The 16,314-nt window shown below is 44.0% G+C and overlaps 1 protein-coding gene across 1 annotated transcript; it reads left to right on the forward strand.

Moving 5' to 3' along the window:
- Nucleotides 1-266: 266 nt before the first annotated feature.
- LOC137423809 (clarin-3) lies at nt 267-15,984 on the forward strand. The gene is made up of 3 exons (XM_068111330.2): nt 267-605; nt 14,576-14,764; nt 15,544-15,984. The coding sequence occupies exons 1-3, from the start codon at nt 383-385 to the stop codon at nt 15,804-15,806; spliced, it is 675 nt and encodes a 224-aa protein (XP_067967431.1). The 5' UTR covers nt 267-382; the 3' UTR covers nt 15,807-15,984.
- The last annotated feature ends 330 nt before the right edge of the window (nt 15,985-16,314 follow it).

Below are 16,314 nucleotides of genomic sequence, written 5' to 3' on the forward strand. Positions count from 1 at the left end.
TAAAAAACTCCTCCGAATTGTGATGTGATTTAATCGCATAGAAATCTGGTGTTAATCTTCTAGGGTCACGTGATGAACTCCTGTAAAGGTACATTCTGAACACACGTTTAAAAAAAAAAACTATTCCATAAATCCACAGGGAATGAAATGTATTTTCAATTCGTTCAGCAATTAGTGGTAGAATTGCGAAAGTTGACAACAACCTTTTCGGGAGCTACACAGATCATACCTTGTTTGTGGACTTTGCTCCATCACCACGGCCAGGTGTGGTTTGTGAGTCTGAAGTTCAAACTGAACGTATTTATAGCATCAGCTGCGGTTCGGTATCCAAGACGAGACTAAATCCCGGGAGTAGTGACACCGACAAACGTTTGGTGGCAACATGGTCTCTGCAAGGAAAAGAACTCACTTTCTGCTGGCATGTCTCTCAAGTTTGTGTACGCTCGTCCTCCTGATCATATCCATGGGACTTCAGGAATGGATAATGTTGAAGAGTCGATGTCCCAACAGATCTCATATTGTATCTTACTTCACTTCAACCTACGGACTGTTTCATGGATTAACGCCATCTCATTGTATCATGAATGTGCCAGAAAATTATACAGGTATGTTGTGCAAGTACATGAAGTGATCATGTCTGTTACATCAACTCAGAATTCATTTACAACAACATAGTAATGGTGGTGTCTTGTGTTACTTTGTGTGATATTAACATATCAGCATTAATTTACAAGCACATAGTAATGGTGGTGACTTGTGTTACTTTGTGTGATATTAACATCTCAGCATTAATTTACAAGCACATAGTAATGGTGGTGACTTGTGTTACTTTGTGTGATATTAACATCTCAGCATTAATTTACAAGCACATAGTAATGGTGGTGACTTGTGTTACTTTGTGTGATATTAACATCTCAGCATTAATTTACAAGCACATAGTAATGGTGGTGACTTGTGTTACTTTGTGTGATATTAACATCTCAGCATTAATTTACAAGCACATAGTAATGGTGGTGACTTGTGTTACTCTGTGTGATATTAACATCTCAGCATTAATTTACAAGCACATAGTAATGGTGGTGACTTGTGTTACTTTGTGTGATATTAACATCTCAGCATTAATTTACAAGCACATAGTAATGGTGGTGACTTGTGTTACTTTGTGTGATATTAACATGTCAGCATTAATTTACAAGCACATAGTAATGGTGGTGACTTGTGTTACTTTGTGTGATATTAACATCTCAGCATTAATTTACAAGCACATAGTAATGGTGGTGACTTGTGTTACTTTGTGTGATATTAACATCTCAGCATTAATTTACAAGCACATAGTAATGGTGGTGACTTGTGTTACTCTGTGTGATATTAACATCTCAGCATTAATTTACAAGCACATAGTAATGGTGGTGACTTGTGTTACTCTGGGTGATATTAACATCTCAGCATTAATTTACAACAACATAGTAATGGTGGTGACTTATGTTACTTTGTGTGATATAAACATATCAGCATTAATTTACAACCACATAGTAATGGTGGTGACTTGTGTTACTCTGGGTGATATTAACATATCAGCATTAATTTACAACAACATAGTAATGGTGGTGTCTTGTGTTACTTTGTGTGATATTAACATATCAGCATTAATTTACAACCACATGGTAATGGTGGTGACTTGTGTTACTTTGTGTGATATTAACATCTCAGCATTAATTTACAAGCACATAGTAATGGTGGTGATTTGTGTTACTTTGTGTGATATTAACATCTCAGCATTAATTTACAACCACATGGTAATGGTGGTGACTTGTGTTACTTTGTGTGATATTAACATCTCAGCATTAATTTACAAGCACATAGTAATGGTGGTGATTTGTGTTACATTGTGTAATATTAACATCTCAGCATTAATTTACAACCACATAGTAATGGTGGTGACTTGTGTTACTCTGGGTGATATTAACATCTCAGCATTAATTTACAACCACATGGTAATGGTGGTGACTTGTGTTACTTTGTGTGATATTAACATATCAGCATTAATTTACAACCACATTGTAATTGTGGTGACTTGTGTTACTCTGGGTGATATTAACATATCAGCATTAATTTACAACCACATAGTAATGGTGGTGACTTATGTTACTTTGTGTGATATTAACATATCAGCATTAATTTACAACCACATTGTAATTGTGGTGACTTGTGTTACTCTGGGTGATATTAACATATCAGCATTAATTTACAACCACATAGTAATGGTGGTGACTTGTGTTACTCTGGGTGATATTAACATATCAGCATTAATTTACAACCACATAGTAATGGTGGTGACTTATGTTACTTTGTGTGATATTAACATATCAGCATCAATTTACAACCACATTGTAATTGTGGTGACTTGTGTTACTCTGGGTGATATTAACATATCAGCATTAATTTACAACCACATTGTAATGGTGGTGACTTGTGTTACTCTGGGTGATATTAACTTCTCAGCATTAATTTACAATCACATAGTAATGGTGGTGACTTATGTTACTTTGTGTGATATTAACATATCAGCATTAATTTACAACCACATTGTAATTGTGGTGATTTGTGTTACTCTGTGTGATATTAACATCTCAGCATTAATTTACAACCATGTGGTAATGGTGGTGACTTGTGTTACTTTGTGTGATATTAACATATCAGCATTAATTTACAACCACATGGTAATGGTGGTGACTTGTGTTACTTTGTGTGATATTAACATATCAGCATTAATTTACAAGCACATAGTAATTGTGGTGACTTGTGTTACTCTCTGTGATATTAACATATCAGCATTAATTTACAAACACATATTAATTGTGGTGACTTGTGTTACTTTGTGTGATATTAACATATCAGCATTAATTTACAAGCACATAGTAATTGTGGTGACTTGTGTTACTCTCTGTGATATTAACATATCAGCATTAATTTACAAGCACATAGTAATGGTGGTGATTTGTGTTACTTTGTGTGATATTAACATATCAGCATTAATTTACAAGCACATAGTAATGGTGGTGACTTGTGTTACTCTGGGTGATATTAACATATCAGCATTAATTTACAAACACATAGTAATTGTGGTGACTTGTGTTACTTTGTGTGATATTAACATATCAGCATTAATTTACAAGCACATAGTAATTGTGGTGACTTGTGTTACTCTCTGTGATATTAACATATCAGCATTAATTTACAAACACATATGAATTGTGGTGACTTGTGTTACTTTGTGTGATATTAACATATCAGCATTAATTTACAAGCACATAGTAATGGTGGTGATTTGTGTTACTTTGTGTGATATTAACATATCAGCATTAATTTACAAACACATAGTAATTGTGGTGACTTGTGTTACTTTGTGTGATATTAACATATCAGCATTAATTTACAAGCACATAGTAATGGTGGTGATTTGTGTTACTTTGTGTGATATTAACATATCAGCATTAATTTACAAACACATAGTAATTGTGGTGACTTGTGTTACTTTGTGTGATATTAACATATCAGCATTAATTTACAAGCACATAGTAATGGTGGTGATTTGTGTTACTTTGTGTGATATTAACATCTCAGCATTAATTTACAAACACATAGTAATTGTGGTGACTTGTGTTACTCTCTGTGATATTAACATATCAGCATTAATTTACAAACACATAGTAATTGTGGTGACTTGTGTTACTTTGTGTGATATTAACATATCAGCATTAATTTACAAGCACATAGTAATGGTGGTGATTTGTGTTACTTTGTGTGATATTAACATCTCAGCATTAATTTACAAGCACATAGTAATGGTGGTGATTTGTGTTACTTTGTGTGATATTAACATATCAGCATTAATTTACAACCACATGGTAATTGTGGTGACTTGTGTTACTCTCTGTGATATTAACATATCAGCATTAATTTACAAACACATAGTAATGGTGGTGACTTGTGTTACTCTGTGTGATATTAACATATCAGCATTAATTTACAAGCACATAGTAATTGTGGTGACTTGTGTTACTCTCTGTGATATTAACATATCAGCATTAATTTACAAACACATAGTAATTGTGGTGACTTGTGTTACTTTGTGTGATATTAACATATCAGCATTAATTTACAAGCACATAGTAATTGTGGTGACTTGTGTTACTCTCTGTGATATTAACATATCAGCATTAATTTACAAACACATAGTAATTGTGGTGACTTGTGTTACTTTGTGTGATATTAACATCTCAGCATTAATTTACAAACACATAGTAATGGTGGTGACTTGTGTTACTCTGTGTGATATTAACATCTCAGCATTAATTTACAACCATGTGGTAATGGTGGTGACTTGTGTTACTTTGTGTGATATTAACATATCAGCATTAATTTACAACCACATGGTAATGGTGGTGACTTGTGTTACTTTGTGTGATATTAACATATCAGCATTAATTTACAAGCACATAGTAATGGTGGTGATTTGTGTTACTCTGTGTGATATTAACATCTCAGCATTAATTTACAACAACATACTAATCGTGGTGACTTGTGTTACTCTGTGTGATATTAACATCTCAGCATTAATTTACAACCACATCGTAATGGTGGTGACTTGTGTTACTCTGTGTGATATTAACATATCAGCATTAATTTACAACCACATAGTAATGGTGGTGACTTGTGTTACTCTGTGTGATATTAACATATCAGCATTAATTTACAACCACATAGTAATGGTGGTGACTTGTGTTACTCTGTTATATTAACATAGCATTAATTTACAACAACATAGTGTTGCGAATATGGAATTTGGCCTCCATATCCGCTTGTAAATATTCCCCTATTTTCCCCAATACTCCCCAACTATCCCCAATCCCCCATTCCCTAGTCCCATTGTCTGTAAACAACAATCAGTAGAGCCGACCTTCCCCTTATTCCCCCATTAAATGTCGTGCCCAGGTCCACCGCACCACACGTAGACAACTTTCGGACATCTTGCTAGTTATTCTTAGTCTATGTCAGTTAAGGCCTCGTTTCCATTAATTATGACTCTTCGTTGCACCAGAATGTGATTATATGGCATCAGTAGTGAGTTTAGGACCTTTCCCATACCTCCTTCCATCTTCCATACCTCCTTCCATCTTCTCCCACAACTATAACTACAACAACAGAGGAGATGGGGGCGGCGCGGCGGCGCGGGGGAGGATGCGTCCTCACACCGGCTCGGCGCTCCACGGGGTTACCAGAGGGGCTGGCTGTCAGCTCCTCGTCAAGGGCGGAGCCTGGTAACCCCCCCGCACCCAATCAGAAGGGCGGACCGATTCCATCTGGGGCGGAGCTAACGAGCCGAGTGCGTGTCACTCCCCGCCGGATATACGTGGCGACTTAGCGGACGTGACCAGAGATGCGCCCCCAGCTGGAGAAAGAAGTACCTGCGCGCGCTGAGTCAGAGGCGCCCCGCCTGAGAAAGAACGTTGCCTGCGATCGCTGAGAGGAAGCGAACCCGCCTGGGAAACCCTGGGAACCTGGGACCCTGGGACCCTGGGAACCCGCCTTGAGCCATCGCTATCTGCCTTTCCTTGCCATCAATCCCCGTGTGAGTCAGCCGTTGTCCCGTTTACCTGTCGTCTGTCCGGGGTTAATATAAGAGTGTGTCTAAGTGCCTGTCTTCCTGTGATATACCTCTAGCCCCTGTAATCTAACCTTTCCGTACGAATATAATTGAGAATCGAAACATTGGTGTCTGTCATTATAATCCAGCCGGGTGTCTTCTTTTCCTTTATTGATCCAGCGTAGCGCGGCTCCGTCAACGTCGAGTATAATCGGGTAATTTGTGCGGACACGACGGCCATTCCGCTCGGCCCACCTTAACATCAAAGTCGTGTCTGTAACAATTGGTGTCGAGGAGTGAGATTCGGACCCGGGACTAAATTAGTTAGGCCCAAATTTTGGGAGGGAAAATCGATTCGGAGCGCGTACTGCGCTCGACAAAATCGATCCGGAGCGCGGTCCCGCGGTTACTGCGCTCGACGAAATTATAACAGCAAAATTTGGATTTGTGTTACGAAACTCGAATTTTGAAAGTCGCGCTATGGCGGATCAAGACGGCTGGGGTCCGGTAGGGGAGAGTGAAGCAGGGTCGGTCCAGGACCAAATTGAGGGACATGAGGGACAGGAGGAGAGCGAAGCAGTGAGGGCGGCAGGTTCGCAAAATAGCGTCGTCACGCACGAGGTGGCGGGCGCGCAAAATGGCGCCTCGCACATAGCTACGGCGGCCGCACCCGCTGCACAAGTGGGAGGGATGGCCCAAATGCAGGCCCTCATGGAGCAATTTATGATGCAAATGACGGCCCTTATGGAAAAGAATAGTGAGCAAATAGGGGTAATGGGGAAACGGATGGATGCTCGGAGTGAGCAATTGGGGGTAATGGGAAACCAATTGTGGGTAATGGGAAACGAAATGGGGGTAATGAGGGACGAAGCGAGGGGTACCGGTGAGGGATTAGAAAAGAAATTTGAGGGGTTAGACAACGGGATAAAAGAGGTGAAACATGGGTTAACGGGGGTAGAAAATAGAATGGCTGCCCAGGAGAATCAGATAGAGGGAGTGAAAAATGGGTTAGAGGGGTTAGAAAACAGTATGGAAGGCAAATTGAGGGACATGAGGGACCAAGCGGAAAGGGAAGTTAAACAAATGGAGCAGCAGATAGAGGGGGTCAGAATGGGGGTAGAAACCAAACTGGATGCTCACAGGGAGGAAATGGAGCAGATGAGGGTGGCATCTGGGCAGGAGATGCAAGTGATGGGAGAAGAGATCAGAAGAGGTGTGAGTGAGGAGGTCGGAGGAGTGCGCGAGGAGGTGAGGCACTGTAAGGAGCACATGGAGAAGGAGGTGAGAAAGGGGACTGTAAAGTTACAGGGGGGCATAGAGGTCCTGACGCAGGAGGTGGAACAGCTGACGGAGGGACAAAAAGAACTAACGGAGCAGGTTCAAAGGAACACTGCGGTATTAGGAGGGTTAAAAGTGACACAGAAAGAACTAAAAGACGACTTGATAGCGACGAAGAGGGAATGTCAGATGGTACGTGAGGGACTGACAACGAGGTTGGACGAGGTGGTAGAGGTAATGGAGACGAAGGACCGGCAGGTGAGGACGCACATGGAAACGGTCAAGGTAGCCTTGGAGGACGAGCTTGAGGAGACGTACCGGGGAATAAAAGAGGTGAAGCACAAATTAGAAGAAGTGGAAGAAGGGATGAGCGAAATTAAGAAGCGACGGAGAGAGGATAAGAAAGAGATAAAAGAGGAGATAAAAGAATTGGTCCAAAGTCTGTGTTTGGATCGTGATGATGTGCTCATTAACCGGATGAGGGATTCGCAGGTGATGGAGGAGAAGCGAAGAGGAAGAGGACCCGGTGTAAGTGGTGACCAATATGGTCGTGCGTATGATGCGCCAGGGGATTTAAGAAGCTTGGGGGTCGAGATGGACCCGGGTGTTCGTGAGAGGCCGTTGGTGAAGTGTGCGACAGGTCTGGTGTGCGAAAAAGGAGGTGTGCGAGAAAGTCCGACTCTGGGGTGTGTGAGGAAAAAGTGCGTGCCAAGGAGTGAGGGTGCTGGCGAGAGTGAGTCGGTCGTAGCGCGTGTGCGAGGGGGCACATGGAAGCGCGGTGTGGTGAGTGTTACAGAGGGTGTAACGGGAGAGTGTGCGCGAGAAAGGTGTGTGACGGACAGGTGCATGAGGAAAGAGTGCGCTGTCAAGAGTAAGGGTGAGTGCGCTGTCAGGAATGGAGGTGAAAGTAGTGAGAGTGACATGGAGCGTGAGTTAGTTGTGACAGGTGAGCGAGGATGTACACCTGGGATGGAAGGATGCACACCTGGAATGGTAGAGCGTGAGTGGGAATGCACGCTGGAGTTGGTGGTGAGGCACGTGGTTGGGTGTGCGAATGAGGGCACACCTGTGATTGTCACAGAGGAGGTGACTGAGGAGGGGGCGCGAAGAGGTGTTTTGGTGAGGTGTGCGACCAACGAATGTGTGCCAAAGTGTTCGGTGGTCAGGTGTGTGACCAAGGCTGTGAGTGGAATGGGTGTACCTGGGTGTGTAAGGAAAGGTACGAGGAGCATGGGCACGGCTGGATGTGTGAGCAAGGAACGGGCTGCGGGATGTAAGCATGCAGGTGAAGCATCGACGTTAGACGGGGTAGAGTTTAGAACGACTTATAGCCGAATCGGGCCCTCGGTGCGTGCTGGGCCTCGCTTTGAACGGCCGCGTCCGTGCTCCACCAGGCGGAGCGGGCGGCAGGATAGGAAGGGTCGTCATGGCGACCACTTTTTGGTGAGGCATTCCAGCAGGCCGAGATCGAGCCATGGGATGGCTCCGTGCCGAGATGGTGCGTGGGATCTCGGCCCGGGTAAGCCCCCGTCCCTGCACCGAGTGCCGGACGCATCCAGCCGCTGGCACAAAACAACCAGCATCCATTGCTTGGCTTTACGAAGCCGGGCTTTGGACAGTAATTGGCGCACCGAGAGGCATTAGTGAGTAGACTGGGTGATGAGGTTAGTGTTTTGGACCCAAAATTAGAGAAAAACAAAATTTGATGATTGGCAAGGGATTGGCAGTAGTGATTGGCAGATGATGGGCAGTGATTGGCAAATTTTTAATTTGTTGAAATTTGATGTGCAAAATTGGTAGTGAGCGATGGGCCCGGTGGGTAAGGGGGGCATCCCTGCCACCCTTCCCAGTGGGGGCAAAGGAGCAATAGCTTATGGGGTGTATGGCAGTGAAAACTAGCCCGGGTGGGTTAGGTTATATGGATAGGGCCCTAGAAGATGACATTAGGTGACGTTAAGGTTAGTTAGTGACTGATACCTGTAGTAGGGACGCAGGTAGATTAGTGTGGACGATAATGACGAGGGAGCGCAATAGTTTAAAGGGACGACTGGGAAGCGCAAGTTTCAGAAGGGAGTAGTTAGCTGAGATGATGCCGTGTTTGTGAGAATTGAACAGGTGTGATTGCACAGGTGTGCAACTGGACAGGTGTGTGGAGCAGTGTATGAGTAGTGAGTGTGTGGATCAGCGCGAATGCGCTTGGGGAGAGAAGGGTGCATGTGGCACCAGGTGTGAGAGCACAGGTGTGCAAGTACAGGTGTGTGGAGAGAGTTTGAGTAAGTGGTACGGAGTGGTGTGCATGGTGTGAAGGTGTGAATGGGGGAAGAGTGGACCCCCATCACGGATACCCGGGGCGGGTAGTGTAAGTGTTAGGTAGAGGGCATAGGTAAATTGTGGTTGGATATTGGCATCTGTGGTGCGGTTGCAGAATGGTGTTGTGAATGGGTGCATTAGTGTTGTGGAAATGGCTGGGCGTGTAGCCTGTTAGTGTGTGTAGTTGGTTGGGCACTCCACCACTGTGAGGATGTCGGCCAGGTGAGGCCGCAGGTGGGCTCTGGGAGCCGGTAGTTGTGGATGGGGCCCGAGGATCCGGAGGATGGACCCGGGTAGCCCAGTGCCAGAGAGGGCACCGAGTGGGGAGAGTGCCAGAGGGCCTTCCCCAGGTAGTTAGGTTAGGGAAAGGAGCAGGTAAGCTCGGAGGCAACTGCAGTGGTGGAGGTGTGCAGGTGGGTAGACCCACTGGGAGAGGTACACGCCGCAGCCCAGAAATTGTGCGAGGGCACCGGGAGATGAATCGGGGGAGTGAGACCCCAAATTGAAGAGCACCACAGTTTGGCCAATGGGAATTGGTTTTTAGAACCCATAGTGTAAGAGGGCCAATGGTTTGGCCGGAGAAAGACCCCGGGTAGTGTAAAGTTGTTAAAGTCATTTAGGAAATAGTTAGGATTAATGAACCTGTCGCACCATACGCAGCCACTTACCTGTGGTGATGATGATGACTCCACACCTGTGTTTTCTTTGTTTTGTGTTGCAGGAAGTAAGAATTGTTGTGAGGATTTGTGAGACGCATCACGACGTGGATGAGACATTGGGGTGATTCCATCTCTCCCTCCCTAGGAGGGACTGATGATGAATTGGTGATGGCAAATTTTGATGTTCAGTTGAAAATGGCAAATTTGATTGGTTAGGAGGGAGAGAAGACGAATTTGGTATATGGGAGGAACGGGGAAGACAGTAGGGATGTTTGTTGATTTGTAAAGTAGATGTTTATGGGTAGTGTTGTGTTGTGTGGATACAGTAAGGGGTAAGGGAGGGGCCATGTAGGTTACCTGGTGGGGGGGGGCGTACGATAGGAACGTACCTGTCTCACCTGGTTCCCATGTGCCCCCAGTGTGCGTTACCTTATATTGCGTGCACTTTTGCGCCCTTACCACCTTACTCACTTGTTTCTTCTTTTGTCCCCCACCTCCGAGGATCTGGCTTTGGGGTAGAGAGAGAGGAGAGAGAGGTGCTGGCTGCGCAGTTGTGGGCCTGCACTTTCGCTGTTTGCTGCCGGGATCGATACACCATATGGACCGCAATGTTTGTGGCCACCCACAATGGACCGCAGTTCGTTTGCGGCCAAGCACCACCCGGGGATGGACCTATGGGTCAACGTGGCACCTATGCCATACAGGTGAACCACTTTTAGTTAACACCAAGTGCACCACAAGAAGAGCAAGAGACACCTGCAGGGTTAGGGGTTGTCGAATTTATTTTTATTCCAATGAACAATGGTGACTGCACCGATTGGTGGTGGGGTGGTGCTTTTGATGCTCGGGAAGGGTGCTCTGCACGTTATTAAAGGCCGTCGGCCACAGAGCACTCGTGGGTTGGTGTATCGATGTTGGCAAGCGCGCTCTCTCTATGCATAACATCTGCATGTGTTCCTCCAAAAACAGGTCCTGGATCGTAGTGTAAATAGCAGCGTAGTCTTGTAAATAATGCTCCCTACCGGCTGTATGTTTAGTTTGCGAATTCTTTCCGGATTCGGTTATCCTGTGGGTGTGTTTCTGTGAGGAGAAGGGTGCAACGTCGCAGGGGGACATATTTACTCATTTGTGAATATCTGTAAAACTGTCGCACTCAGGGTAGAGTTAATAGTAGAGGGAACTACATTGCGTGCCACACTAAAGTAGGTAAAAATTTATCGGGTCGGGACGCCCCGAGGGTAGAGAAGGGTGCAATGTTGCGAATATGGAATTTGGCCTCCATATCCGCTTGTAAATATTCCCCTATTTTCCCCAATACTCCCCAACTATCCTCAATCCCCCATTCCCTAGTCCCATTGTCTGTAAACAACAATCAGTAGAGCCGACCTTCCCCTTATTCCCCCATTAAATGTCGTGCCCAGGTCCACCGCACCACACGTAGACAACTTTCGGACATCTTGCTAGTTATTCTTAGTCTATGTCAGTTAAGGCCTCGTTTCCATTAATTATGACTCTTCGTTGCACCAGAATGTGATTATATGGCATCAGTAGTGAGTTTAGGACCTTTCCCATACCTCCTTCCATCTTCCATACCTCCTTCCATCTTCTTCCACAACTATAACTACAACAACAGAGGAGATGGGGGCGGCGCGGCGGCGCGGGGGAGGATGCGTCCTCACACCGGCTCGGCGCTCCACGGGGTTACCAGAGGGTCTGGCTGTCAGCTCCTCGTCAAGGGCGGAGCCTGGTAACCCCCCCGCACCCAATCAGAAGGGCGGACCGATTCCATCTGGGGCGGAGCTAACGAGCCGAGGGCGTGTCACTCCCCGCCGGATATACGTGGCGACTTAGCGGACGTGACCAGAGATGCGCCCCCAGCTGGAGAAAGAAGTACCTGCGCGCGCTGAGTCAGAGGCGCCCCGCCTGAGAAAGAACGTTGCCTGCGATCGCTGAGAGGAAGCGAACCCGCCTGGGAAAGAACGTTACCTCCGAGCGCTGTGACCTCCCCGCATCTTTGGACCGGACCGAACCGTGTGGATTCTGCCCCGAGCCCAGGCGCACCTGGAGCCACCGATACCTGCCTTTCCCTGCCATCCATCCCCGTGTGAGTCAGCCGTTGTCCCGTTTATCTGTCGTCTGTCCGGGGTCAATATAAGAGTGTGTCTAAGTGCCTGTCTTCCTGTGATATACCTCTAGCCCCTGTAATCTAACCTTTCCGTACGAATATAATTGAGAATCGAAACATTGGTGTCTGTCATTATAATCCAGCCGGGTGTCTTCTTTTCCTTTATTGATCCAGCGTAGCGCGGCTCCGTCAACGTCGAGTATAATCGGGTAATTTGTGCAGACACGACGGCCATTCCGCTCGGCCCACCTTAACATCAAAGTCGTGTCTGTAACAATAGTAATGGTGGTGTCTTGTGTTACTTTGTGTGATATTAACATATCAGCATTAATTTACAACCACATTGTAATTGTGGTGACTTATGTTACTTTGTGTGATATTAACATATCAGCATTAATTTACAACCATGTGGTAATGGTGGTGACTTGTGTTACTTTGTGTGATATTAACATATCAGCATTAATTTACAACAACATAGTAATGGTGGTGATTTGTGTTACTTTGTGTGATATTAACATCTCAGCATTAATTTACAACAACATAGTAATGGTGGTGACTTATTCCCTTCACTTTTGTGAGGAAACACAAGCCTTAATTCTAGATGGCATTATATCCCAGCATGCAAAGCGAAAAGTGGTTATCAGAGGTTGGTTAATTTTGTCTGTCTGTCTACAGACGTGTGTCGATCTATGTTCGAGGAAATAATTGAAATTGAATATTATATTTTGAACACAAATCGGAACAGCTTCGTAATACTTTGGCCTGAATTTGACAAATTGTACGGAATCTCACCCCGATTGTGCATGCGCACAGAGGAATAAGGTGATTGTTTTTAATCTGTCTGCCTGGAAATCAAAGAAAATTGAAAATCATTTCAAACAGGAAACTTACTGTTTTTAAGGATGTTATAAAGGACACAAACAACTGCCATGGATAACTCTTGAAACGTTTTAAATAAGGTGGTGTAAAAGACGGTACATCAATGGCGGTAAACTTTCAAAAAAAATTTTTTTTAATCTTCAACCTTTAAAATCTTGATTTTATTTCAATTGGATTATACGGAGGCCCCTGGAGTACTGTCGGGAAGTGGATGCGGCGACGGGCTGCTCTGGCACATGCTTCCATACCTGACCTGACCTGACCTGATTATATACCTGAACACGAGAACACAAATTGCTTTCTTGCCATTTCCAAAAACCTCCAGTTTAGCACTACTTGGCCAAAATTTTCCGCCATTTTATACAATCAAATTTGGCACTCACACCCTCAATATTGGGGAATACAGAGACTCAGATAAAATTGCAGCTCGTATGAAATATAGATCATGCTCGGGAACGCAATAAGCAGGAAATTGATGTCGGTTGTAATTGTTCATCCAGTCAAATTAAAACAGTAAACGTTTATAATCGAAAAGAATCTGGATTTACTTTTCGGTAAAACCCACGTTTCGGCGAGTAACGAGTATTCATTCACTCGCCTGTATCAGGCAAATGTTGAAGTGAGGAAGAGAGTTGAGAATCACCACGTGGCCCCCGGCACTGGTAGGATGCATTGGTCTGGACGTAAACCAATCCGGGCGTCACGTTGTGGTCGCAGACGGCGTGGAGGAGATGGTAGGCCTATAGCCTTGTCCCACGTCTGAGTCAGATCAAATCGCAAACAGCCCCATTTGTTGAGAGGTGGTGATTGGACTCTTTCCCAAGTGGATTACTCTACACCTGGAGTAGAGCACTTTTTTACCTGTCTAAGATGACCACTGGAGTGTTATCAAAGCTCTGACCATGCAGGTTCAAGTGCGTATATACAGCAGAGTTCAAGGCCTCTTCATGAGCTGGACCTTAAGGGGTTTCCGAGTTTCTCTAATGTAGCTCTCAGTGGCTGATAGGTCTCCACGTCTGATGCCACACACCAAGTCACACGGCTCAACTAATATGACATGAGTGGCCATTATATGTGTGGCTGGGCTGTCTGAGAAAGTGAGAAGATCCTTCGCCATGCCTGGCATTGTTACATCAAATGAAGCACACAGAATTCTGCGCAGCCCAGTTAGTCCATGTTAAGGACAAGACCCGGGAGGATAGGAAATGCGACTTCTCCATGGATTCTGGAATCGTGGCAATTCTCAAGCTTCTTCTTCACTTCAACATCTGCCATGAGCCAGTTTCCAAGGCGAGTAGAGACAAGCCGAACATCAGCTTTACTGACTAGTAAGAGGAGCTTTTTTCAATTACAAACTTTTACTACTACAATAAGCAAAGGTATAAAAGGTGTTTCTCTGTCCTTTTTCTCAATACTGTGAATGGTGTAAGGTGTTCTCGGAACTCTAGTTTGAAGTAGTGAAACGAAATGAGGCCTGTGAGAAAGTAGGTATTTACTCGATGTTTCAGTAATTAACGACACAGTGTGGATGTTTACATCGTTTTGTAGACCTTTTACTTTACAACTTTTACAGAACCTTTACAATGACCCTCGCAGACTGAATGATGACCCTGTTTCTCCATAGTTCTGTTACTCTTTAATTGAGATGGTAATCTTTTTCCCTTTGCTTCCTGGTAGTGCCTCACATGATATTCAAGGCTGGATCCAAAGCAAACCAGGGATTATACGTCACTGTGCTCATTATACTTGCCTTGGCCATTCTATCAGCTGTGTTTGCATGTGGACTCTCCTTTTACAATGGAGTCACAAACCCATACGTCACATTGCATGGTCCAAGAGGCCTCTATGTCTGGAACTCCATCGGCTGTAAGTAATTCAACGGAAACAGTTTTTTACGTCAGGTCAACAATTTCCTGCTTCACTGTGGTTGAATGTATAGTTAATTGTTGGATTTCTATGAAGTTGATCTGCCTTAAGATTTATTTTGCGATCTAATCAAAGATGGCCGACTCGTTGACTGGCAGCCATTTTAGTTGTAACAAAACAAAACAATATTGAACATGTACTCAACCATTTATCGGACATACATGTACCAATCTTGTTCAAACTTGGCACACATATAATGAATGATGGCTTACATAATAAATGCGTGTCATTTTGTTTCGAGATGAGATCCAAGATGGCCGACTGGCAGCCATTTTAGTTGTAACAAAACAAAACAATATTGAACACGTACTCAACCATTTATCGGACATACATGTACCAATCTTGTTCAAACTTGGCACACAGATAATGAATGATGGCTTACATAATAAATGCGTGTCATTTTGTTTCGAGATGAGATCCAAGATGGCCGACTGGCAGCCATTTTGTTACTTCAACTTGTCCCCACCATTCAAGGACATGCATGGACCGATTTTGGTCAAACTTGGCACAAAGACAATACATGAGAGATAAAATATGAGGCAGATTTTGTTTTTGTAATCCGAACAAAGATGGCCGACTGATGGCGTCTAACTCCGTGCAGCAAAATTACTAAAACCACGGGGGCTATGACATTTTATGTCTTATTCTCCTTGTTCAAACGGCATAAAGTGCAGAAAATAACTTGTTGATCCACTGAAATAGTTTGTTTTGTGTTGCAGTTATTTCCTGCCTTTTGGTGCTTATCCTTCATGCCCTTAACGTACAATGTGGAGACTTATCTGACGTGTTTCAACAAAAGATCAACGGACATGTTTTGGAGAACACCTTCCTGGTGTGCTACTGGCTCGTTTTGGTGGCCATGTTCTCCTGCCTCATACCGATCGGGCTAACCTATATATACTATAATTTTAAACGCCGAGAGGCTCAACAAGTGATGCAATTTACAAACCCAGCAGTAACGAAGGACATCATGATGTATTAAAATGAAAGTCACGTGCCTGGACTGCTCATTGTGATTGTATCACATTTGTAATATCGAGTAATAACTTTGGAAAATTTTAGGTTTTTCTGAATTTAGTGGTGTTGAAACACACCAAAGAAAATTTATTTGTGCTTTATTGTTTTGATTTTTACCAATTAAATGTCTATTTCCATATTCATACTTTTTTCATGGATTATATTATTAAAGAAACGATATGAAGTAGTTTGTCGATGCATTGCATGGACAACTAGAAGGGCATATCTCTGCCAGACTGATTACTTTACGTTTTGTATCCCACTGAACCAAAATTGCATGGGCTTGTTGTTGTCACCTAACCAACTCATCCACCAAGTATTGTCAATAACTCGTCCACAACTTTTTAAGATATCTTGCTATGCATCGTTTTGGCCCGATCTCTCAATGGTGAAGGATCACTTGCAAAAACTATAACAGCACTCGGTAGAGCACATACCAGGCTGAACACTTTACTAACTGATTGGCCGGATCT

This window comes from Myxine glutinosa, chromosome 3 (assembly GCF_964187855.1).
Source record: "Myxine glutinosa chromosome 3, kmMyxGlut1.1, whole genome shotgun sequence".
Lineage (NCBI taxonomy): Eukaryota > Metazoa > Chordata > Myxini > Myxiniformes > Myxinidae > Myxine > Myxine glutinosa.